The sequence below is a fragment of the Ochotona princeps genome, chromosome 2 (assembly GCF_030435755.1).
Source record: "Ochotona princeps isolate mOchPri1 chromosome 2, mOchPri1.hap1, whole genome shotgun sequence".
Classification (NCBI taxonomy): Eukaryota; Metazoa; Chordata; class Mammalia; order Lagomorpha; family Ochotonidae; genus Ochotona; species Ochotona princeps.
In genome coordinates, this window is record NC_080833.1 from 20,079,851 (window position 1) to 20,102,897 (window position 23,047).

The 23,047-nt window shown below is 50.8% G+C and overlaps 2 protein-coding genes across 9 annotated transcripts in view; one reads left to right on the forward strand and one right to left on the reverse strand.

Moving 5' to 3' along the window:
- Window positions 1–169: 169 nt before the first annotated feature.
- XKR8 (XK related 8) lies at window positions 170–6,432 on the forward strand. The gene is made up of 3 exons (XM_004592355.2): window positions 170–891; window positions 3,215–3,405; window positions 5,615–6,432. The coding sequence occupies exons 1-3, from the start codon at window positions 599–601 to the stop codon at window positions 6,322–6,324; spliced, it is 1,194 nt and encodes a 397-aa protein (XP_004592412.2). The 5' UTR covers window positions 170–598; the 3' UTR covers window positions 6,325–6,432.
- A 3,996-nt stretch (window positions 6,433–10,428) lies between these two features.
- EYA3 (EYA transcriptional coactivator and phosphatase 3) overlaps window positions 10,429–23,047 on the reverse strand; it is an 87,630-nt gene continuing 75,011 nt past the window's right edge. For all 8 annotated transcript variants that reach the window (XM_058677627.1, XM_004592184.4, XM_004592182.4 and 5 more), the window contains 4 exons: window positions 22,179–22,293; window positions 19,687–19,808; window positions 15,610–15,710; window positions 10,429–13,838 (listed from right to left, as the gene is read on the reverse strand). In XM_058677627.1, coding sequence (XP_058533610.1) covers window positions 13,758–13,838; window positions 15,610–15,710; window positions 19,687–19,808; window positions 22,179–22,293 — 419 coding nt within the window. In that variant the 3' untranslated portion in view covers window positions 10,429–13,757. The remainder of the gene's footprint in view (window positions 13,839–15,609; window positions 15,711–19,686; window positions 19,809–22,178; window positions 22,294–23,047) is intronic.

Consider the following 23,047-nt stretch of genomic DNA (forward strand, 5'->3'; position numbering starts at 1 on the left):
CCCGTCCTAGGGCATAAAGAATGTTCAAAGTGACACCCATACAGTGTGTCGCACACCTTTTGCTGCCCACTACCCTCGCGGCGACCGTCTGTGGTGCACTGCGCTGTTGGGGTAGGCCTTCCAGGTTCCGGGCCCCAGTTGGAAGCGCACGGAGAGGGGCGGTGACTTTCCGTTTCCTTGTTTCGGTTGGTAACTACGCAGGCGTACGGGGTCGCCGCTGCAGCCCGAGCTTGGACCTCCAGGCCATCCTAACCTCTCCGGGCCTCCAGTGTACGCCCTGGGCGCCCGCCCAACCGTGGCCGTCGTTCTTCCCCGGCCCTCCGAGCTCGCCTGGGCTGGGGCCGGGTGCCGCGAGCTAGGGGCGGACTGCACGGGCCGAGGCCGGGGGCGGTGTTCGGGTTGAGCTTGAGACCCGGGACGTCGGCGCGCCTCGCTCCACCCCGGACGGGGCGGGGCGGCGAAGTTCCGCCCAGTAGTCCGGGGGCCCTGGACTGCCCCGAGGGCTACTCCTACCTCTTTCCGTCGCTGCGGCGACCCCGGGCCCCAAGGGCGGGCCCCAACGGCTGGAGAGCCCGAAGGGGGCAGAGGCACGCGGGCCATGCCCTGGTCGCCGCATGCCGTCATCCTTCGGGACCTGGTCTTGGGCGCGTTTGGCACCATCGCCTTCTTGCTCGACCTGGGCACCGACCTGTGGGTCGCGGTGCAGTATGTGCTCAGCGGCCACTACCTGTGGGCCGTGCTGGTGCTGGCGCTGCTGTGCCTCGCTTCAGTCGTGTTGCAGCTCTTCAGCTGGATCTGGCTGCGTGGTGACTCGGTCCAAATGCAAGGGGCGGAGCCCCCGAGCCGCCGCCTGGCGCTGCTGCATGCCCTGCAGCTGGGTTACCTGTACAGGTGAGCGCCCCGCCTTCGGGATGCGAGAGGGGAAGTGGCACCTGCTGCGGTGGCATCTAGGTCACCTGAACACGTGAGCGCCTTGCCCTCGGGGAGGTGGTGGGGAACAGCACCACACTTCACCTTTGTACCCTTGAGTTCTGAGCCGGAGAAGCGAGGGAAGGGGACCCTCCAGCCCAGGAGAGGCAACCAAGCCCCGTGGGTGCTTTAACATAGGTGAGAACGTTGGCTGACAGCTCTGGGAGCTCAGTCAGCCCCACCCTTCCTGGCACAGGTGAAGAAAGAGCTACGCTTGAGTTTCAGCGTCAGACTTCTCTGGAGCCTGTAAGCCTCAGTTTTACTCCTCCACACAAAGGTTAAAAATCCTGCATCCCGTGTCCGCGTTGGAGTCTCTGTCCAGCTTCCAGCTAACGCTCATCCAGGGAGGCAGCCGGTAGTGGCTCAAGTCTTTGGAGACCTGGGCTGGGTGCCTGGCTCCAGCCTGGCTCAGTGCCCCCTGTAGCAGGTGTTTGGAGGGTGAGCCAGGGGATGGAGTTTCTGGGTCTAGTTATTTCTCAAAAGAAAACCCAGTGGGGGCAGTCACACCTGCAGCCTGGACTGGTGGGCAGGCCTGTTGTCAGGAATGAGTGACCGGATGAGAAGGTTGTGGGCATGAAACCTCCCCCTGTTGAACACCAGATGCTCCTTTAGGCAGCAGGCAGGGCCTGGGGCAGGTCGCTGATCACCCCAGCTCTGTTTCCCTCTTGTCCCTGACCTTTTGGTGAGGAGTCAACGAAACACAGAGTTAGGCATTGCACACCTGTCAGCCACCACTGATGTTCTGCCACCACTCCCTCCACTCCACGAGCTCTAGACCTGGCAGCCTGGCCCCACAGCAGTGTGGGTCCTCCTGCCCAACTTTGCTGCCCATCCCCAGGCACAGGCTGGGTCTTGGGACATGGGCATGGATGGCGCTCCTTTTCCATCCTGGGAAGCAAAAGCAGGCCGCAGAGTCACGTGACACGGTCATGGCTAGGATGGGGTGACTGGATCAGGGCTGGCCTTTGACTCCATTTTCACAGGTTCTGTCCTGCCCAGCCAGGCATGGCTGTGCGGGGTTTGCGGGAGTCGGGCAGAGGAGCTTTGCATGCTGTGATTTTGCAGGGGGGACTGTCCCAGCCTCAGTGTGACCTCAGGTGGGCCCAGCCTGGGCTGGCCTTAAAGATGAGCCTCTGGTATGTGGCTCCCACCACCCCGCCTCTGTGCTGCTCCTGTGTATGCTGAACCCCAGTCAGACGCTGTGCTGAGTCGTGGTTTTAAAATTGGGGTCGCTGTTCCTGCTAGTGCTTGGGACCAAGGCTGCCCAGGGGAAGGGACAGTGTCCAATGAATGGGCTCACCTCCCATCACTTGCTGAAACCATTTCCAGCATGGAGAGACCTTTTGCCTCTGTTCCCGCCCCACCCATCTCTCAGTGGCTTCCCCGGTCTGGGTGCATAGCCGCTGGACTCTGGACTCTGTCACAGCCTCCATCCCCGCCCTCTGGGCCGGGCTGAACTTGGGCCATGTGAGCAGCAGGCAGCGGCCTCCTAAATGAAATCATCTTCTAGTCTGCTCTCTCTAGTATTTGCCCCTGTCCACCCCGGGCAGGTGCTCACCCCAAGGCCAAGTGCTGCCCACCCGCCTGGCCTGTGTTCTCCTACCTCTGTGCTCAGCCCTTTGCCCCCAGGATGTTTAGCCTGTAAAGGGTTATGGGTTCAAATCCTGATTCTGCTGCTTATTAGCTACTTCCTTTTTTTTTTTTTAAAGCTGTTTTTATGAAAACTGTTTATTTGAAAGGCAGAGAAGGACGGAGAGGGAGTTCTAGAACAAGCAGTCTTCTATTGGTTCACTGCTTGAATGCCTGCAAAGAACTGGCCCTGGGCCAGGCTGAAGCCAGAGCCAGGAACTCTGTCAAAGTCTCCCACGTGGGTAGTAGGGGCCGCAAGTGCTTGCTGCCTTCCAGGGTGTGCATTGGCAGGAAGCTGGATTGGAAGTGGAGTTGCTGGGACTGCAAGGGCAGCACAGGCCCACCCCACCTCCTCAGCCTCCTAATCCTGTTTCCCCCTGTGTCAGAGGGGTTTTGTGAGGAGCTGACAGGCCAGGGTGGACAGTGAACTGAAGACAGTGACTGAGCAGCAGGTGTAGAGGTCGTATTTATCTCCATTTTACAGCAATGTGAATTGGCTTGTCCAAGACCCTGGATGCTCAGAGCTGGCCCATCATGCATCCCTCTGGGGTGGCAGATGGAGGAATTCTCCCTCTTAGGATGTTGATCTGGCCCTTGGGGCCTCTGTGTGTGCCAGGTGCCTGCAGGGGCTGCACCAGGGGCTGCAGATGTGGCGGCAGAAGACGCCCTCTGACTTTGACTACGCCGATTACCTCTCGCTGGACATCAGCATGCTGCGGCTCTTCGAGACCTTCCTGGAGGCGACTCCACAGCTCACGCTGCAGCTTGCCATTGTGCTGCAGATCGGCCAGGTCAAGCCCTTCCAATGTGAGTGACAGCCCTTCATCAGGGCCGTCGAGAGGGAAAGGAAGGAGGAGCCCTGGGTTCAAATCCAGCCCCTAGAAAATGACATGGCTTCCCAGGGGTATGGATGCCAGAGACATTCCTGCCTTCTCGGGTGGATGTAGAGGGTGAGGGAGGTGAGGGCGGCAAGTCCAGTGTCCGACACTTAGCAAATCTTAGCTATAATCTTTGCTATCTTTTAAAAAATAAATATCTATGTATTAACTTGAAAGGTAGAGTTAGAAAGAGTGAGAGAGATTTTCCATCTGTTAGTATATTCCTAGATGGCTGCAGTGGCCAGACTGGGCCAGACCAGAGCCAGGAGCCAGGAGCCAGGAGCCTCTTCCAGGCCTCCTACATAGGTGCAGAGGCCCAAGCACTTGGGCCATCCTCGGCCGCTCTCCCAGGCCATAAGCAGGGAGCTGGATGGGAAGTGGGGCAGAAAGGACTTGAAGTGGTGCCCATATAGATTGCCAGTGTCATAGTTTTTCTTACTATGACCCATATTAGCTTCAGTCTTTGCTGCCTTGAGGCGCACAGGGATGAGTGTATTGTGTGCTGGGTGTATCCCAGCCTGCATGCTGGTCCAGCAGCTCCCTCCGCTTGTGCCAGAACGTGGTGTCCCTGCTGTGTCGCTGTGCTGCTGAGATGCCTGTGAACATGAACGAATTGCGTATTCTAGCTGCCCTACTGGGAAGCCAGGCTGGCAAGGAGCTGCAGGTGGCTGAGGCTGGGTTGGCAAGGAGCCACAGGTGGCAGAGACTGGGCTGGCAGGGAGCTGTGGGTGTCAGAGGCCGGGCTGGCAAGGAGCCGTGGGTGGCTGAGACAGGGCTGGCAGGGAGTCGCCGATGGCAGAGGCCAGGCTGGCAGGGAGTTGTGGGTGGCGGAGGCCGGGCTGGCAGGGAGCTGTGGGTGGCGGAGACCGGGCTGGCAGGGAGCTGTGGGTGGTGGAGGTCAGGCTGGCAGGGAGCTATGGGTGGCAGGGAGCTGTAGGTGGCAGAGAGCCACAGGTGGCAGAGGCCAGCAGGGCCTCATAAGCTACAGGATGCCCTCACCTGGCACGGAGCTGCAGGAAGGATTTTGCCTGTTAAAGGGAAAGGGCTGGCTCGAGGTCACAAGAACCAATCCTGGTTTCCCCTTGGCCCTTAGCACCCTGCACATATGAAGACCCCAGCCCCCACCTTGCCCCATATACTGCAGCCTTGCATGGCCCCAGTCCTCCTGTTGTGCCCCAGGTGTTGGGTGGCCTGGACAGTCAGTTAGCTGATCTGGTTGTTTCTATGACTGAGCAAGACAGGGTTGGACCTTCCCTCTAAGTGCAAGCACTTCCACCTCATTGCTGATTGTCTACAAACATTAAATGGAAATATCATGCCAGTGGCTGCGACCATGGCAGTTGAGTCCTGCCCTTGCCTTGGGGCAGGAGTAAGATGGAGGATAGGTCACCACAGGGGATGTGCAGACTGGAGCCCAGTGGCAGGCAGCCAGTGGCAGAGAAGCTGGCTGGAGGAGTGTCAGTGCTGCTGGGACCCGGGGCAGGGCCAAGAGGGAGTGAAGGGAGTGTTGGCCACAGCTCTGACCTTGACTGGGTCTGGGTTCCCAGTGGGCATCTGAGGAATGCATACTGAGGAGGTGCAGGACAGGAAGCCCCTAGACACCTTCTTGTGCAGCTTCCTTCCCTCCCTGGAGACCCCGATGCTGCCAGTCCAGCGTGGCCTCCGGGAGGTAGGACAGGACCTCCTGCGTCTTGGACAGTCAAAACCAGGGACTGTGTAAGAGGGCCTCGCCATGGGAACTTACCTCACCCTGTCCTAAGGGCAAGTGCAGCCTGCCACTTGTAGCCACCTGGATGGTTTCTTGCCTCCCAGGGGCTGCAGTTACAGATTTTCAGTGTTCTTCCAGGAAAGGGAGTATTTAGGAGCTTCTGGGATTGGCTTTGGAGACATCCCTACCTGATTCTGAGTGACTCATTTCTAGCGCTGTCATGGAGCAATGTCCTTATGGCAGTATTGGGTGGAAGTCAGACAACATACCCAGGGGCTGACTCTCTGCAAGTCCCAACTCTGGTTGCATGAGTCTGCCATTCTCCAGCCCTGATTCAGGGGTCTGCCACCTGCCTCAGGGTTAGCTGTGACCTTGAAGGGTGCCAGGCAGACTGCCCATAGCACTTACTGGGTTCCTTTTCCTCTTGCAGGGGTCAGCATCTGTGCGTCCTTCCTGGGCATCTCGTGGGCACTGCTGGACTACCATCGGGCCTTGCGTACCTGCCTCTCTTCCAAATCTCGCCTGGGCCTGGGCTCTTCTGCCGTCTATTTCCTGTGGAACCTGCTGCTTCTGTGGCCCCGGGTCCTGGCCGTAGCCCTGTTCTCGGCCCTTTTCCCCTGCTACGTGGCCCTGCACTTCCTGTTTCTGTGGGTGGTGTTACTGTTCTGGGTCTGGCTGCAGGGCACAGACTTCATGCCAGGCCCCAGCACAGAGTGGCTGTACCGGGCCACAGTGGCTGTCATCTTGTATTTCTCCTGGTTCAACGTGGCTGAGGGCCACACTCGAGGTCGGGCCACCATCCACCTGGCATTCGTCTTAAGTGACAGTGTTCTCCTGGTGATCACCTGGGTGACTCATAGCACCTGGCTGCCTGGCGGTAACCCATTGTACATATGGCTGCTAGTGTCCGGCTTCAGCTTCCTCCTGGGCCTGGCCCTGCGCCTCGCCTACTACTGCTGGCTGCACCCCAGCTACTCTCAGAAGCCTGACCGGGTGGATGGGGCCCGCAGCCTCCTTGCCCCAGAGCCGAGTCAGGTGCTCCACAATAGGCGCATGACTCAGCTGGCACGGAACTTTTTCTCTAAGGCTAAGGACGAGGCTGCTTCACAAGGGAGGGTGGAAGTGAATGGCACCCTTTGAAGCCGGGTGAGACCCTATCGCAGCTGCTCACCATGTGCAAAGTGTGATGTGGGCGGGTCCTGGGGGCTGAGGGCCATGAGCGGGATGGAGGACATCTGAGAAAGTGGCCTTTTCTGCCAGCTGACCAGAGCTCTCCCCTTACGGTGCTTGCACCTCATGCCACCTCTGCCCCATGCCCTATTCTTGTCTTCTGGGCTGAGAGGCCCAGGACTGCCAGGGGGTATTCTCTAGAATTCTCCATTCTCTCGCCATGCCCGTGTTGCCATTCTGTTCCTTCAGTAGCTGTTTACTGAGTGTGTTCTATGGTAGCAACATGATCTCATCCTTGGGTTTTAGATCCACAATAGCTGCCATCCTGGCCGCATCCCTTACCTATCTCAGCCAAGCCTGTGAGCCAGGGATGCCCAGTGCTGGGAGGTCTCTGCGAGCTCCTGCAGGACCCTAGTGCAGCTGGCCCAGCCCTGTTTGGCTCTCAGGGGGCTGGCTGCCTTCCAGCCTATGGCCGGGCGGACCTGTGTTCTGGCTGTGCACAGCCATTGAGTGTTGCCTCCTCCTCTTGCCAGCGGCATACCTCCTACCTCACTGTGTGTAAGAGGAGGAGCCCAGGAGTGCCTCTGTCCGGGCCTGTGACAGACACTAAGTGTTGTTTGACAGTATTACTAGGTTGCTATTAAAACCTCATGGAATCTGCCAACCAAGTCTGTGTCATTCCACACCATCCAGAGTTTGAAGGTTTTTTTTTTTTTTTTTAAGATTTATTTATTTTTATTGGAAAGGCAGATATAGAGAGGAAGATCTTCCGTCCAATGATTCACTCTCCAAGTGACTGCAATGGCCGATGCTGTGCTGATCTGAAGCCGGGAACCAGGAACCTCTTCCGGGTCTCCCACACGGGTGCAGGGTCCCAAGGCTTTGGGCCGTCCTCGACTGCTTTCCCAGGCCACAAGCAGGGAGCTGGATGGGAAGTGGAGCTGCCAGGATTAGAACCGGCGCCCATATGGGATCGCGTTCAAGGTGAGGACTTTAGCCGCTAGGCCATGGCGCCGGACCGAGTTTGAAGTTTAAAGGACCACAAAATCCTTTAATACTGGCAGTGTCCCCTGGGACACAGGGCCAGTGTGAGTGGGACTCCACAGCTCTTTTTTTCTGCAGTTTCAGGAGGTGGTGGGCCTCCAAAACCAGATCTAGACACATAACTTATTTATTCTACTGGAGATAATAACTGGGTGAGTAGAGGGCCAAGATGACATCAGCAGTGGCTGGGGGACAGCTCACGAGCGGCCAGGGCTGAGCCTGGCTCACTCACCACCTGCTTGAGCCATCTGGCAAGCAGTCAGGAAGAAAACTTGCAATGCTCACTTCTGCTGTGTGAAGGCTGTGGCAGTGCCCTTGGCCCAGAGGTGATGGGCTGGGGGAGCTGGACAGGGGGACACTGGGAAGCCAATGCTGGTGAATTCTACACCCAGTGTTACAGACAGAGGGTCTCACACAACTTGCACTCCAGTGGTTTCCAGACAAATTTCATGGAACAGCCTAGCCCATGGGGTGGCCAACATAATGTAAACAAAGAAATTCCCACCTGTTATCTTCATCACTTCATACATGTGAGAGAATATGGCAATCTCAGAATAAAGAGCCATTCTTTTCATCGAATACTGCTTTCTTTTTTAAAAAAGTGGTTATTTGCCTTTTAAAAGCAAGATTTATTTTTTATTGGAAAGGCAGATTTACACAGAGGAGAGGCAGTTCTTACACCCACTGGTTCACTCCCCAAATGCTACAATAGCCAGAGCTGAGCCAATCTGAAGCCAGGAGCCAGGATTTTTTTCTGGGTCTCATGTGAGTGCAGGGTCCTCAAAACTTGAACCCTCCTCCACTGCTTTCCCAGGCCATTCAGAGGGAGCTGGATGGGAAGTGGAGCAGCTGGGACACGAACCACTGCCCACATGGCATGCTGGTGCTGAGGGGAAGGATAAGCCTGATACGCTGCCAGGCCGACCCCTTACTGAGTACCTTTAAACAGACACGTAGATCATTACATTTTTCCTCATTCCTGCAGGAGTTGAGTGTTGGAGATGGTAGGCCTGGTTCTGACAATCCCTGAGTTCAGTGCTCACTGTTGCCTTGGAGACAGGTTTCACCAAGCCAGTTATTTGTTCCTTTCCTTGTCCACCACTGTCTCCTGTGAAGACTGGGCTGAGGGGAGAAGGATGTATATCCCAACAGGAGACAGGTGTTTAAAAGCTTTGTATTTTCAGCTGAGCTGCATCTGTACTCTGCAGATGAAGCTGTTATGGTAATGTGTGTGCAATAAAATTCAGACCATGGGCCCGGCGGCGTGGCCTAGCAGCTAAAGTCCTCGCCTTGAATGCGCCGGGATCCCATATGGGCGCCGGTTCTAGTCCCGGCAGCTTCACTTCCCATCCAGCTCCCTGCTTGAGGCCTGGGAAAGCAGTCGAGGACGGCCCAATGCGTTGGGACACTGCACCCGCGTGGGAGACCTGGAGGGGTTCCTGGCTCCTGGAATCGGATCGGCGCGCATCGGCCTGTTGCGGTTCACTTGGGGAGTGAATCATGGGACGGAAGATCTTCCTCTCTGTCTCTCCTCCTCTCTCTGTATATCTGACTTTGCAATAAAAATAAATCTTTAAAAAAAAATCTGTATAAAAAAAATTCAGACCATGTACTTTATGTATCTGGTAAATGATCGAGAAAGCTGTGAAAGTTAGCGGCTGACTCATTTGTGCATTTTTTAAATAGTTTTTTTTTTATAGTTTACAGAAGTCAGGACTTACACTGTTTTTTTAAAGATTTTTTTTTTTATTGGAAAGTCAGATTTACAGAAAGAAGTAGACACAAATATCTCCCATCCACTTGTTCACTCTCCAAGTCGCTGCAATGTCTAGAGCTGAGCTGATCCAAAGCCAGGAGCCAGAAGCCACTTCCAGGTCTCCCACATAGGTGCAGGGTCCCAAAGCTTTGGGCCATCCTCTGTTGCTTTCCCAGGCCACAAGCAGGGAGCTGGATGGGAAGTAGAGCAGCTGGGATACAAACGCACCGACGTGGGATCCTGGCGCATGCAAGGCGAGGACTTGAGCCACTAGTTTACTCTGTTGGGCCCAGGAATCAGATTTCTCTCTCCAATCTTGCCTTTCAGATAAATTCAAACAAAAATAATCCTGTTGTCTTGCTAATTTTTACCTGTCATCAAAGATTTATAAGATGAATATGTGACATGCAGCCTGTGTGTGTCATATATGCTATTTGAAAGGCAGAGCTTCAGACACACACATACACCCCATCTACTGGTTTTCTCCCAAATGGCCCTAACAGGCAGGACTAGACTAGGTCAAACCTACAAGGTAGGAGTCCATCTTGGTCTCCCACAGGGGTGGCTAGGGTCCAAGGACTTGGACCTCAATGCCTTCCTGGGGCACATTAGCAAGAAGCTGGAGTAGCCAGCTGGGAATGAGGACTCCACCACAGGCCACCTGCATCACAGTGGCAGCGTCCCTCCTCTGTGCTGCAACACCAGTCCCGGTATTTGTATTAATTCAGGCTAGGACAACGAATAGATGTGCTTCAAATACAATGTGGTGTGAGATCTGTTTCCAAAGATGAAAAGCTTGAATTACTGGACTACAAGGCAACCTCTTCCCTTCTAAAGGAATGCAGGGAAAAATCATCTTTCTCTGACATGCACGGTGCTTGAAAGCTAGCTCCAAGCTCTTCATTCCCTCCATGGTGATAAAAGCCAAGAAGCCTAAACTGTTTTCCAGACCGGCGAGGGGTGGTCACTCAGTCTGGAGAAGCAGAATGAGAACGTCATTGCTATGACCTGAAATCCGGCCAAGTCAAGGAAGATATGTTAGGATTCCAGTACTAAGCTTCAGAAAGCAATATATCTCACTATGGAGAAATGAAAATCTCTCATAAATTATTTAAAAGGGTTTATTTTCCCACACACATTCATGGTAGTTTGCTTCACTTTTTCACTGGTTGCTGTAGCGGTGAGGCCTCTCAGGAACCCCTCAGCCCTAATGAGGCCCCTACACAGCTGGGCAAACAGGCCAGACTTATTCAGAAAAGACACAGGAGCAAACCGTATAGAAAATAAAAACTTTATTTTTTTTTTCAAGTTTATGAGATAGTTCCCGTTACATATAACATTATGGTCAAGGATACTACAGCCACGAATGCCCGCAGCCACATAAACAGATCCAACCCGCTCAATGCCTTTTCCTGCCGAGAGAGGTGCCTGAAGTCTGGAGGCGTCGAGCTTTGAGGAATCATCCTTAAGAAGGTGGCTCCTGTCAGCGCATCAGGGACCAAGGAGCCTGGCTGGCTGGAGCTGAGTGACTGGAGGTGAAGGAGGGGCAGCTGGCCCACTGGTCATAGCTCCGCTCTCCCTCCTGTAGCTGCAGGTATTCTAGAACCTCAGAGCTCAGCTATTGCCTCTCCAAAGTGAGGGCTGGGGAGGGGGTCCTAACTTTGAGATGAACAAGGATGCTCACCGAGGAAGTGGTCACACAGAAGCCTGCTGAGGGGCAGCCCTCATGGCCCCTTATGGAGGAGCAAGAGGCTGCAAGCTCACCACTTTGGGCCTAAACTGTCCCTCTCCCAGGAAGAGGGGACCATGGCCCTGCTCCTGGAGTCCAGTGACACCAACACCCATTCAAGGCTGTGAACAGCTGTGAGTTCTGCAAGCTGCAGCTAGAGTTTGTCAATCGGATTCTACTTGGAGCTTTGAAGTTGAGTTTGCAAGAACTGCGAGCAAGCGAGCTGTGGCACGTCTTGGGACACTTGCCTTGCCCCTCACCAACTTGCAGAGCAGAAGACAGGAATACCCCAAATCACACAAAAGCCCAAACAGGCATCTAGGTCTGGAGCAGGCCCCAGGGCCCTGGACAGAGCGATGCTAAGGCACAGTCAGTTTTACATTCAGAAGTTAAGCCGCCTCTGAAAGCCACGACCCACCTGGCCACTCCATTAGCCACAGTCCTCACAAGAAATCCACGTGCCCATTTCTGGGTGCTCAGGGTGCCCGAAGGGCTTACTGCGTGGCTCATTTCATGGGGACTCTGCAGGAAGCAGGCCTGCCCTCGGGTAGGCAGACCCAAGGCTCTTGGCCTCCCTCTTACTCTCTAAGATCTCTCTGCTGGGGAGGGGACAGACACGGTGAGCAGGGGAGCGTTTGCTGGAGACTTCATTCTGGCAAAGATGAGCTCCTGCCCCCTTGTCCTCCTCTGGATGAGGGAGGGTGGCAGCAATGGAAAAGAACAGAGGCTGCTCTGCTCAGAAAGCCTCCTCGCCTCTCCTTGCCAAGTTCAAGTTCTCTTTGGAAAAAGCTAAGCTGGATAGTCAGGCAAGAGGAAAAGGCCCACTGGAAAAATACCAAGTTGTAGTCTATGCACGAAGAGTTCCCAGAGGATGTGGTGTGGGAAGGGTCTGTGTGTGTGACAGGGGTACTGCTCTGCAGCCCCACCGGCCGGAGGCATGGCCCTGACAGGATGATCTTGGCCAGAGCCACCAACCAGGTTACCCCAGTGGACAGAGGGGGGTTTTTTGGGATTGTCATCATGGAGCACTAGTACCAGGGTCTCACGCTTGAGGACAGGTCTGGGGAAGACCTGCCTCCGCCGTCTGTGTCTTCTACCCCACATGGAAATGAGGCCAAAGCAGCAGCTCAGTGATGGAGCAATCGCTTTGGCACTCTCACATAACTTGCTTCCTAAAGCCGGTAGACATGAAGCACTCTGCAGACAGCTCCGAAGGAATACATACACTAGCCTTTCTTGATTGTTATCTGCCTGCCCGGGTAGTCAGCCTCCCTGTATGGTGACATCTGGGAAATGATACATGGAACTGGGAAAAGCCTGCATGGCTGGGATTGGCCAAAGATGACCCCTCCGCAGGACCAACATTGTGTCTTTCTGAGGGACTCAGTCACCCTGCTTGGTGCTGCGTGGACAGTCTGAGTTTTGTCAGTGCCTGGAAATTTATCCTGGCTGAGCAGGTACCTACTTGGGCCTCGGAGGCAAGGCACATCCAAACAAACCCAGCCAGCTGGAAGGCGGGAGCCAGTGCCGAGGCACCTACTAACAACCCTGGGGTTGGGCTGAGATGCTCCTGTATTTGGTCTAGAATTAAGCCTCCAGTCATGCAGAAAGAGAGCCAGCATTTCAATCAGGACAGTGTGGCCTCTAATTTCCTGTTTTAGAGTGGACACACAAAGTGTGGTGTCGCAGACAAAAGCAGAGCAGGCTGCTCTTCAGTTACAGGCAGAGGCATGGGTGCACATGAGCCCAGACCCTGCACATGGCTTGCAGGTTTCCTCAAAGGAAGCCAAACACCGTGGCAGCTTGGGACACAATGCAGTGACAGGACTGTTCTCAAGACTCGATGTGATGCCCTGGGACCCACGTGCAGGGCTTGGCCAGGGCTGAATGGAGCTAGAGGGAGCTGAAGAGGAGGAAGGCTCAGAGCCCAGCGGCTGCGTGGGCAGCAGGCGAGGGAGAAGCTGCTTTTGTGCAGGAGCGGAGAGTGTCGTCCTGTGAAGTGGCCGATGTCTAGGGAGCCTCAGAAGAGGCCTTAGTTTCCCCTTTCCAGTTGAGAGGTGAAGCCTGCTGGGACACGGTCTCTGAATTACGAATCAAATTGAAGGCTTCAAATCTACTAAGAGAAGCAGTTTCCAGCTTTGTGTCATCTGGTGAAAGGGGAAGCTGGATTGGAGAAGGGACTAAGGCTTTTAGGATGAGGGATGCCAAATCCAGAATTCCCAGTGCCCAGCATCCTGGAGTCGGGCTGAGTTAGGAGATGGAAGAACGGGAGAAGCCATCCTACGGAGCAGACCCCTGGAGCAGCATCAGGGGAGTGACTGTCACACAGAGGTATTTAGACATTTCAACAACTATTTTCAAGGAAATTTTACACGCCCCTTTCTTGCTAGAAGAAGAAAGAGGGAAAGCCTGCTTCAGAGACCCTTACCTAAAAAATAACACACAGTCCTGGAAGTTTGTGCTACAGCTACGGAGGGTCTCCAGGCTGCAGGAGACAGTACAGAGGCTGCTGCGCTCAAACTTTCCCAAGCACACAGCAGTCTCAATCTGATCACAACTCCAAGTACAACTCTGCTCCAAGAATTTTCTTTTCCTTTTCTTTGCTTTCTCGAAACAAAACAAAACAAAACAAAACAGGAGAATTAAAAGCACAGGAGCTGCAGCAAGTCAACTGTTCTCTCCATCCAACTGTCTTGGGCGTCTGGGCAAGGATGAGCGCGGGGCAGTGGCTGGCTCCCAGCCCCACCTGCGGCTCTTAGTCCGATTGTGTTCTCACCAGCTTCCATGGAGCAAAGACAGAGATTTCCCAGCTGGTTCCAGTCTCTGGCTCCCTCGGGATGAGAAGGAGCTCACACAAGACTTTGTTCCGTCCTGTTAGAGGAAGTCCAGCTCCAGGGCCTGGTGAAGGGACACAAGGTCTCCGTGGTTCGTGATCCTCCAGAAAGGCATGTTGTGCTGGAAAACAGAAGGCAAGCGGTCAGGGCCTGGGTTCCATTCCTCTTGGGATTTTATTTCACTCATTCTGCTCCTGCTACAGACTTCCCTTCAAGGTGCATGGTAACCTTGCCCACCTTGGGGCTGTCATGAGGATCAGTAAGCCACACGAGTAAGGACTTGGCATGTTACAACACATTTTATACATGTAACATTTTAATTTTGTTTTAGTGGTAATTATGTTTCTGTAAGAGATACATCAGTCATAGCCACTTCACTAGGGTCTTCAAAAGGCTTATAACAAACGGTATGGAAAAAACTACGCATGGATGTCCTCATTTTCTGCACCAAAGCAAACTTACCTTTTAATTGCACTCTCCATCTTTTTTTAAAAAAATAATTTATTTGAAATAGAGACGTAGAGACTTAGAGACACATAGGAACATCCTATCAGGCTGGACAACCCCAGCTGGGAATCACCGTCTTTACACACGGCTTAGTGAGGCAAGCACTTGAGAGCCTCCAGCAAAGATCCCACACAGGGTGGAGGGGGACCTGTCTAAAGCACGAAGGTGTTTTCTAGTGGGTTAGACAACAGGAGGTATTCAGACATTCTCTCCCCACTCTCCTTCCAACTGGGAGGCAGTGATGCTAATGATGCTGACACTGGTGTCTTCCCAAAAGGGGCAACAAGAAACACTTGCTTGAAACAAGAAACAAAAGCTTCTGTGCTAAGATATGTGAAGAAAGTCTTCGAACTGCTACACAAAGTGGAAAACGAAAACATCACAAGGCAACAATGCCTAAGGACAGGGCTGGTGCCGCGGTACTGTGGGCTGCGCCTCTCCCTGCAGTGCAGGCATCACATACAGGCACCGGTTTAAGTCCCAACTGCTCCACTGCCAATCTAGTTCCTGGTTAATGCTCCTCAGAAAGTAGGTGATGGTCCAAGTCCTTGGGCCCCTGATCCACATGGGAGACCTGGAAGAAGCTGCTGGCTCCTGGCTTCGGAATGGTCCAGCTCTGGCATCATGGACATTTGGCGAGTGAGCCAGAGGATGGAAGATCTTCCTCTCTTATGTGGATAGTAAGGGCCAAAGTACTTGGGCCAGGGCTCCTAAGTGTAAGAAACAAGAGTTGTTGGAAGAAAACAAAAAGTGAGAGAAGGAAAGAACTTGTGTAGATCCATGTAGTGAATGAGGACACTCAAAAAGAAAAGAAGGGAATTGTCTGGAGTCAGCAGAGCTTCTACCCTGGAGTGGCCTCACTCCAGATTCCGCAGCCAGACGCTTTCATCTGCTGTTCCCTGCCCTGAGAAGGATGGCATGTGGCTGCGATCCACACGGCTATGGGGTTAACCTCAGAACCACCCATCAGGGCTCAAAATTGGAAAGGCTTTTCTATACAGCAAACAAGGCCCAATTGTAGCGCTTTTTTTCTTTTTCTTTCTTTCTTCTTAGCATCTGAGCCTAGAAAAGTAGATGATTTGTGCTTTTGGTGATCAAAGCTGGTATTCTTGAGAAAGGCACTGCCTTCTAAGATGAAAATAGAAGAGGAACCCAGTTAGGTTTAATATGGGTTTTCTGAGGGGCTGGATAAGGGGTCCTATCAACTTAGAAAGAATATTCATCTGGGGAAAAATCATTCTTCCCTAGTCTCTAGGAACAAACATGATGGTGGAAGAGAAGGCAACACTAAATGCTTGACGGCAACCCGGATTCCATAGTTGTACCACCTTGCTAACCGCTCAGGGCCTGATCTCACAGTCTCCATGGGGCTTTACTACAGTTACCTGTTTGGCTGCAATTTCTTCATCGCGGCCATCTCCAATCACCACATATGTCACTTTCTTTCCAAACCTTGACACAATTCTCTCAAAACAGCTCTCCTTACCTGATGAGAAAAACAAATTTCTATTAAGACTTTTCCCTTTTTTCTTTTTTTCCAATACCAAAGAAAAAGGCTGCAGGCTCAGGTCCACTCAGCCCAAGTGGTAGCCCATGTAGTTTGCTGACTGCGAGCAGAGGGGGTGACTAGAGACTCAGCAGGTACCCTGCCCAAAGAATGCGAATTTGGGCCATCAAGACAACTTAGCTCAGCACTCACACTGCGGCAATTTCTACAAATGGGAGACTTAACCTGGGGTGTGAGAGAGCTGAAAAACACCACCTTGCGCTTTTTCTTCTGTGCATTATATAATTTATAAAACACTTTTCCACTCATTTAATTCTCAAAATAATTTAGTGAGAGAGGCACCATTTGCACAGGTCTAGTGACTTGTCCCAGATTACACACAAGTTATTAGTAAAAATTTAGACCCTTGATCCAACTGCAACTCCAAGTTCTAGCCACTGCGTTATGATGAATGTATAATTTTGAAGGGAGATGTTTTAAGGAGGGAAAAGGAAGTATGAACCTTAGGTGCTGATCTCCTGTTAGAAACAAGAAGCAGATGTTTGGCCATTTCCCTCCATGTCTTCATTTCCCAGAAACAGTCCGGGCGTGAGCCTTGTGGAGGAGTAGTACAGCAGAACTGAGAAAGTGAGCCAGAAATGTGACCGCAACATTGGTCCCATTTGGACTTTCCTCACTTGCCACACCATGCAGCAGCAATAAACGAACAGCATCACCAAAACTGACCTTGGGAAACAGGGCACTTTAATCCACTGCAGGCATTTTTGAGAGTATAATAAAAATTCAAACCCTATCTGAAATCAATGTCTAAAACACACAGAGACGATACTGATGTGGGAAAGATAATTGTGCATATATAAGGAAGTTAAACTCCTTGTTGTTTCTTCACATTTTACATTTTATTTCCCCATTTCTGACACCTTCTTCAGGTAAGCAAGGTTCTAATTTTGCTTCCTTTGTATTACTCTGCTAAGCTCATTTCTTCTTTTTGTCATATCCAGTGACTCGGCACCAGGATTCTCAAGCTTCTTCCTTAAGACGCTTACTGCCACCTGCTGCATATTTTTTGTAATAAATATATCAATACATACATCTTCCTAAGAACCTGCATCTGTGCATATGCCCAGTAAACCTGCCTGGTGCACCTGGGCAAGTCCTTGACACTCCTAGTCCAAGTGGCATCTACAAACAGATGGACTAGAAACCTGGAGAAGACACCAGTCGGCTCTGGGCCTCAGTGGGCCACCCACAGGGCCCGGCTGAATTATTCACAGATCCCTCTCAGTGCTAACATCCATGACAGGGTGGTCATGCCTCACATTCACATGAAGCTCGTAGTGGATGTTTGCTGAGTAAATGCACATGAACTTCAGAAATGACTCAATCTAATGGACTGCTAGTCCAGTTCAAGCATTAAAGAATCCAACAATAATATTCTGGCATATGTTCAAGGTGTTGAGGAATCCTTTGTTTAATTCCACTTGACTGTTAACAACTTTACAAGCTCAGCTACTTGCCAGCAGACCCACACAAGGATGATGTGCTTACAGGAAAACAAAACAAAATAAAACAAAACAAAACAAAACAAAACAAAACAAAACAAAACAAAACAAAACACCAAAACCTCGTCAGCCTTCCTGCTTTCTTCTTACGACCCAGCAAAGCACACACCTAACATCTTCCATTCATCCTCTCAAAACAAGTCAGATAGGAGCTTCCCTGCTCAGCAGGGTGAAGTTAAAGACCAGTCACACCCCACATGACAAGAGATTCTGGACTCTTCAGAAACATTCTTGAGAATTCTCACACATGACCACGAAGAGAATCGTAAGGGAGAACTGTGTCAGAGGAGGTATAAAGACAATGCTTCTCTCCCTGCTTCCACCTTACAGTTCTGTTAAGGGAAAAGTTGTCTCTTGCTAGAGTTGTAGCACCAGATCCCACTACAGCTTGCCAGGTAGCTCCAGGTGAGCTAAGACTGAAGCAGGCCACCAAGGGAGCACAGTCATTGTCACCTGCACTGAAATCATTTCCACAGGTGCCAGGGCCAGCCTGATCAGCACTATAGAAGTGTGCATTTTGGGTGTGGAGGCGCAGGGGTACCCTGGCTTCTCAGGAAATGGGACAGCAGCCTTGGCTGAAGAGAGCATGTCAGAGGCTTCCCCTTCCTAGTCCTGTGAAAATGAAGAAGTCAAGTACACGAAAAAGAACGAAGAATAATTTTTTAAAAAGCCTGTGTAGGGGCTCGGCGGCGTGGCCTAGTGGCTAAGGTCCTTGCCTTGATCCCATATGGCCGCTGGTTCTAATCCCGGCAGCTCCACTTCCTCTCTATCTCTCCTCCTCTCAGTATATCTGACTTTGTAATAAAAATAAAAAAAAAAAAAAGCCTGTGTAACTACTGAACACACACCAGCATTGGCAAAACTTTACAGCTGCTTAAGATGACCAACAAACAAACAAACAAAAAAGTTTTACACATTTCCTCTGCATGCTACACATTATCTGTCTGAGATGAGTTTTCTGTATTCAACACTGTTATTCAAATTAATCTGCATGGGTGTATGTCATTTTAGTTCATTTACTTGTAACTGTAAAGTATCCCACTGACACATCTATTTATCCATTTTCTGTTTTTGAAAAGATTCATGAACACAACTAGGTGCAGTTATGTCCTAGTATGAACAAGGCTGTCTCCTTGCACACATGGGATTACAGCAGGGTCGGGTCGGGGGCCTTCTCTCTGCAGTCAGGCAGGTTCTGCAGCCCCCGTGGTCTCCAGCACAGCTGTACAGGTGATCGGGACAGCTGTGTTGTACACAACTGCACAAAAACAGGTAAAAGGTGGCAGGAGTCTAACCTGCAGACTCCTGCTCTGGGTCTTCAACAAGTTCCTGGAAAATATCTTATAAAGAAACTACACATGAATTTCAAAACTATTTTACACCAAAAACAAACTTTCAATTTTCCCATGAGCTTTCTGAAGCTTGGCCACAGGATCACGCACGTCTCAAACCTTATTAGACACATTAACAAACTGTTCTCTAAAAAAGACCCATTTTTCAAGTCCATCTGCAGAGTAAGAGTTCCCAATATCTTTTTTTAAAAAAAGATTTTTTATTGGAAAGGCAGATACACAGAGAGGAGAGACAGAGAGGAAGATCCTCCGCCCAATGGCTCACTCCCCAAGCGGTCGCAATGGCTGGAACCAAGCCAATCCGAAGCCAGGAGCCTCCTCTGGGTCTCCCACACGGGTGCAGGGTCCCAAAGTCCTGGGCTGTCCTCAACTGCTTTCCCAGGTCACAGGTAGGGAGCCGGATGGGATTAGAACAGGTGCCCATATGGGATCCAGGTGGATTCAAGGCGAGGATCTTAACCGCCATGCTATCGTGCTGGGCCCAGGAGTTCCCAATATCTTAATAAAGCTTAGCACCACCCAACTTTAACTGTGTCTAGCTAATGAACAATAAACATACCTCATTTAAATTTGTAGTTATTTAATTGGTGAGATAAGGGTTTATTTATAATTGAACTGGTTTTTCCTCTTATGCAAATTAGCTGCTTCAAGTACCCATGCTAATGAAAGTGAGAAACTTTAATCATTTTCAGCTGCACAGTTAAGGCGCTGATTTTAAATCTAGTACTTTTTCTACCATACTACATACTTTTGTAAAAAAGAAACTTAAAAGTAGATTTCCAAGCCTGATATTCTGTTCTTATAAACATTATAAAGGAAAAGCACATGCTTTCGTGACCTACCAGCCATGAGGCCCTTAGCAAGCCATAAAACTGACAAACTTCAACTGTCTTTGTCAGAAACATGGGCAGACTGCAGTCAGGAGGGTGGTCAGGAGGGTAGATATGACATATACAGTGTCTAACAGAGGGGGAGGCAAGTAACAGGTGCATGAGTCAGAAATTTTAAGATCTGTAACAAGAAGCGGAGTGGAAGTCATACCAATTTTGGTAGCACTATAGATGTTTTCAATAGGAAATATTTCTCCTAGTCCATACAGGAGCACCTTGGCCAGTGCTGGAACCAGCTGGGTGGTAGTGATCAGAACATTCACACAATTCTTTCTATAAGAAAGAAGAAAAAAAAGAGTCAAATTAATGACAAGAGCCAGGTGTGACACGGTTCAGTGCCAATGTTCACTTAGCACTCTTTCAAGTCTATTTACTTTCTACATGAAAGGACAGGGATGTTCCTCTTTGTCTCGCTGTAGAAACAAAGCAGCAACTTCATTCTTGTCCTATTTCCTTTCAGACCCTTCCAGGCCCCTGAAACCCATTAGGAAACATTGCCAATGCATGTCATGGCTACAAAGTTTTGGAAAACAGACACACAGCCGAGGGCTCTCAGTTACTGTATTATTTTACCTGACTGAGGTTCAATCCATGAGACCCAGAGGAAGTTCTCTCTGCAATTCATGCAACAGTAATACTGGGTCATGAACACACATTAATTTTTCTTTTTATTTTTTAAAGAATTACTTATTTTTTATTGGAAAATCAGATATACGGAGAGGCGGAGAGACAGAGAGGAAGATCTTCCATCCGATGGTTCACTCCCCAAGAGGCCGCAATGGCTCGAGCTGAGCTGATCTGAAACCAGGAGCCTGGGGCCTCTTCTGGGTCTCCCAGGTGGGTGCAGGGTCTCAAGGCATTGGGCCATCCAGCTCGCTGCTTTCTCAGGCCACAAGCAGGGAATTGGATGGGAAATGAAGCAGCCAGGACTCAAACTGGCATCCCTAAGGGATTGCCAGTGCTTGCAGTAAGAGAATTAAGCAGGTAAGCAATTGCACTGGCTCCATGATTACTCAGTTTTAATTTTGTGGGTAAAAAGTAAGGACAGGGACTGGTGCTGTGTAGCACCAAGTTAAGTCACCATCTATAGTGCTGGCATCCTAGTTGGGTGCCAGTTCAAGTTACCGGCTGCTCCACTTCCAATTCAGTTCCCTGCTAATGGCCTGGAAAAGCCATGGAAAGATGGTCCAAGGAATTGGGCTCCTGAACCTATTTGGGAGACCTGGAAAAAACTCCTATTCCTGGCTTCTGCCTGGCGAAGCCCTGACCGCTGTGGCCACTTCAGGAGTGCACCAACAGAGGGGAGTTTGATCTCTATGTCTCAATCCCCCTCTCTCTGTAACTATGCCTTTAATTAAGTAAAATATGTCTTTTTAAAAAGGACAAAAAGTGTTTCATATACAAATAATTTCTAACAAAATTAAGGTGTGTTTAACATCAATTATTTTGCTTTCCTCTCAACCTACCTCAACATCTACCTGCATGATTCAACATCTCATCTCCTGATTCTGAAGTCTACTTGAGGACCGGTCCTATCCTGGACTGGGTAGGAAAGTCTCTGAGGGGTGAGACCTACAAGAAATCATTCATTCATGGGCCCGTGTGGTGGCCTAGCAGCTAAAGTCCTTGATTTGAATGTACTGGGATCATATCTGGGCGCCAGTTAGTATCCTGGCAGCCCTGCTTCCCATCCAGCTCCCTGCTTGTGGCCTGGGAAAGCAGTCAAGAACAGCTCAAAGCCTTGGGGCCCTGCACCCATGTGGGAGACCCAGAAGAAGCTCTTGACTCCTGGTTTCGGACTGGCTCAGCTCTGGTCTTTGGAGTCACATGGGGAGTGAATCATCAGACGGAGGATCTTCCTCTCTGTTTCTCCTCCTCTATGTATATCTACCTTTCCAATAAAAATAAGCCAAAAAAAAAAAAAAAAAGAAATCATTAATGAGGTGGGGGTTTGGTGAGGTGGTGATGCTGCTGCTTGGGACACAAGCATACATTATCAAGAGTGCCAGGGTTCAATTCCTGCCTCCACTTTCCTTCCCTGCTTCCTGTTGATGCACATCCCCTGAGAAGCAGCAGGTGATGGATCAGGTAGCTGGGTCCCTGCCACCCATATGGGAGACTTGGTATGAATTCCAGGCTCCTGGTTTCCGCCCAGCCAACCCCACAGCTGAAGATACTTGGGGATTAATCTTGGGAAGGAGAGCTCTCTCCATATATGTATCTGTCTCTCTGCCTTTATTTCTTTCCTTTTTAAAAGGATCACTATTTAAAAAAAAAAAATTTTTTTTTCATTTGGAAGGCAGAGTTACTCAGAGAAGGAGAGAGAGAGACAGAGAAAGAATCTTCCAGTGAATTGCTGGTTCACTCCAAGTGGCCATAATAGCAGCAGCTGAACTGAATCTGAACCCAGGAGAGCCAGGAGCTGCTGCTTAATCTCCCATAAGGGTCAAGGTCCCAAGGGTTTTGACATTCTCTGTTGCTTTCCCAGGCCATAAACAGGGAAATGGATAGCAAGTGGAGTAGCTGGGACTTGAACAGGCCTCCCTATGGGATGCTGGTGCCACAGGTAGACGTCCTAGAATGCTATGCCATTAGTGTTGGCTTCTATCGCTCTTTCAAATAAACAAAAAGTCTTTTCCATACCTTGACTGAATGAGCAGTAAGGACTTTAATGCAGTTCCTAACCAGGAATCTGTTAGCACTTCGATTTCTGCTCTTAGTCTCTGCAGTGCCTCCTTTCTCTGGGGACTGAGAAGCCCTTTGGAGACAAAAGAAAATGCATTCCCCATGTCACAACATGTACTTGCTGACACTAAGAAAGCAATTTCTAAATTCAATTTAGAAATCATGTGGGTCCTTGGTGTAATCTACCAAGTTGATACATTTCTCTTCTTAGAGACAGCATGTAGTACTGCTCCTCGAAATGCCATCTGACTTTCTTCCTTTGAATGCTTTGCTACAGGGTACAACAACAACAACAACAACAGAATCAGCCACAGGCAGTGTAAGATGGTGAGGCAGGCTCCTCTCAATAGTGCTCAGGGGTGTGTCAGCTGACTGGGGGCCCCACACCGAATGGCATGTCTTAGAACACACAATCCAGATTGGCCGGGCAGACACTGAGTGCCAAGGCTGCGGGAAGCCTCTGTGCTGCCCCTCTCCTTTGAGAGCAGGTGAGCGCAGGAAGAGAGAGGAGCCTCTGCACAATGACACAGGCCCTTCCAGCGCCACACATGACTCCCACGATGACTTCCCTTCCTCCCGCGGGGAACAAACACGCAACCCGAGATCCCAGGCTGAAGGACCAGCTCTACGTTCTGCTGACAGACTAAAACACTGTCGAACACTAGGTAATTAGGCACAAGATAAATCACAAAGTTTACACGGTAATCTGAGTTAACAATATGCAAACAATGAATTGGCGTTCTGAGGTTTTTATAGTGAAGATAAGGGGAAAAAAGTGATTTTGTATTCTGTTAACAAAACTCCATACAAACAAGAGTATCTGTGAG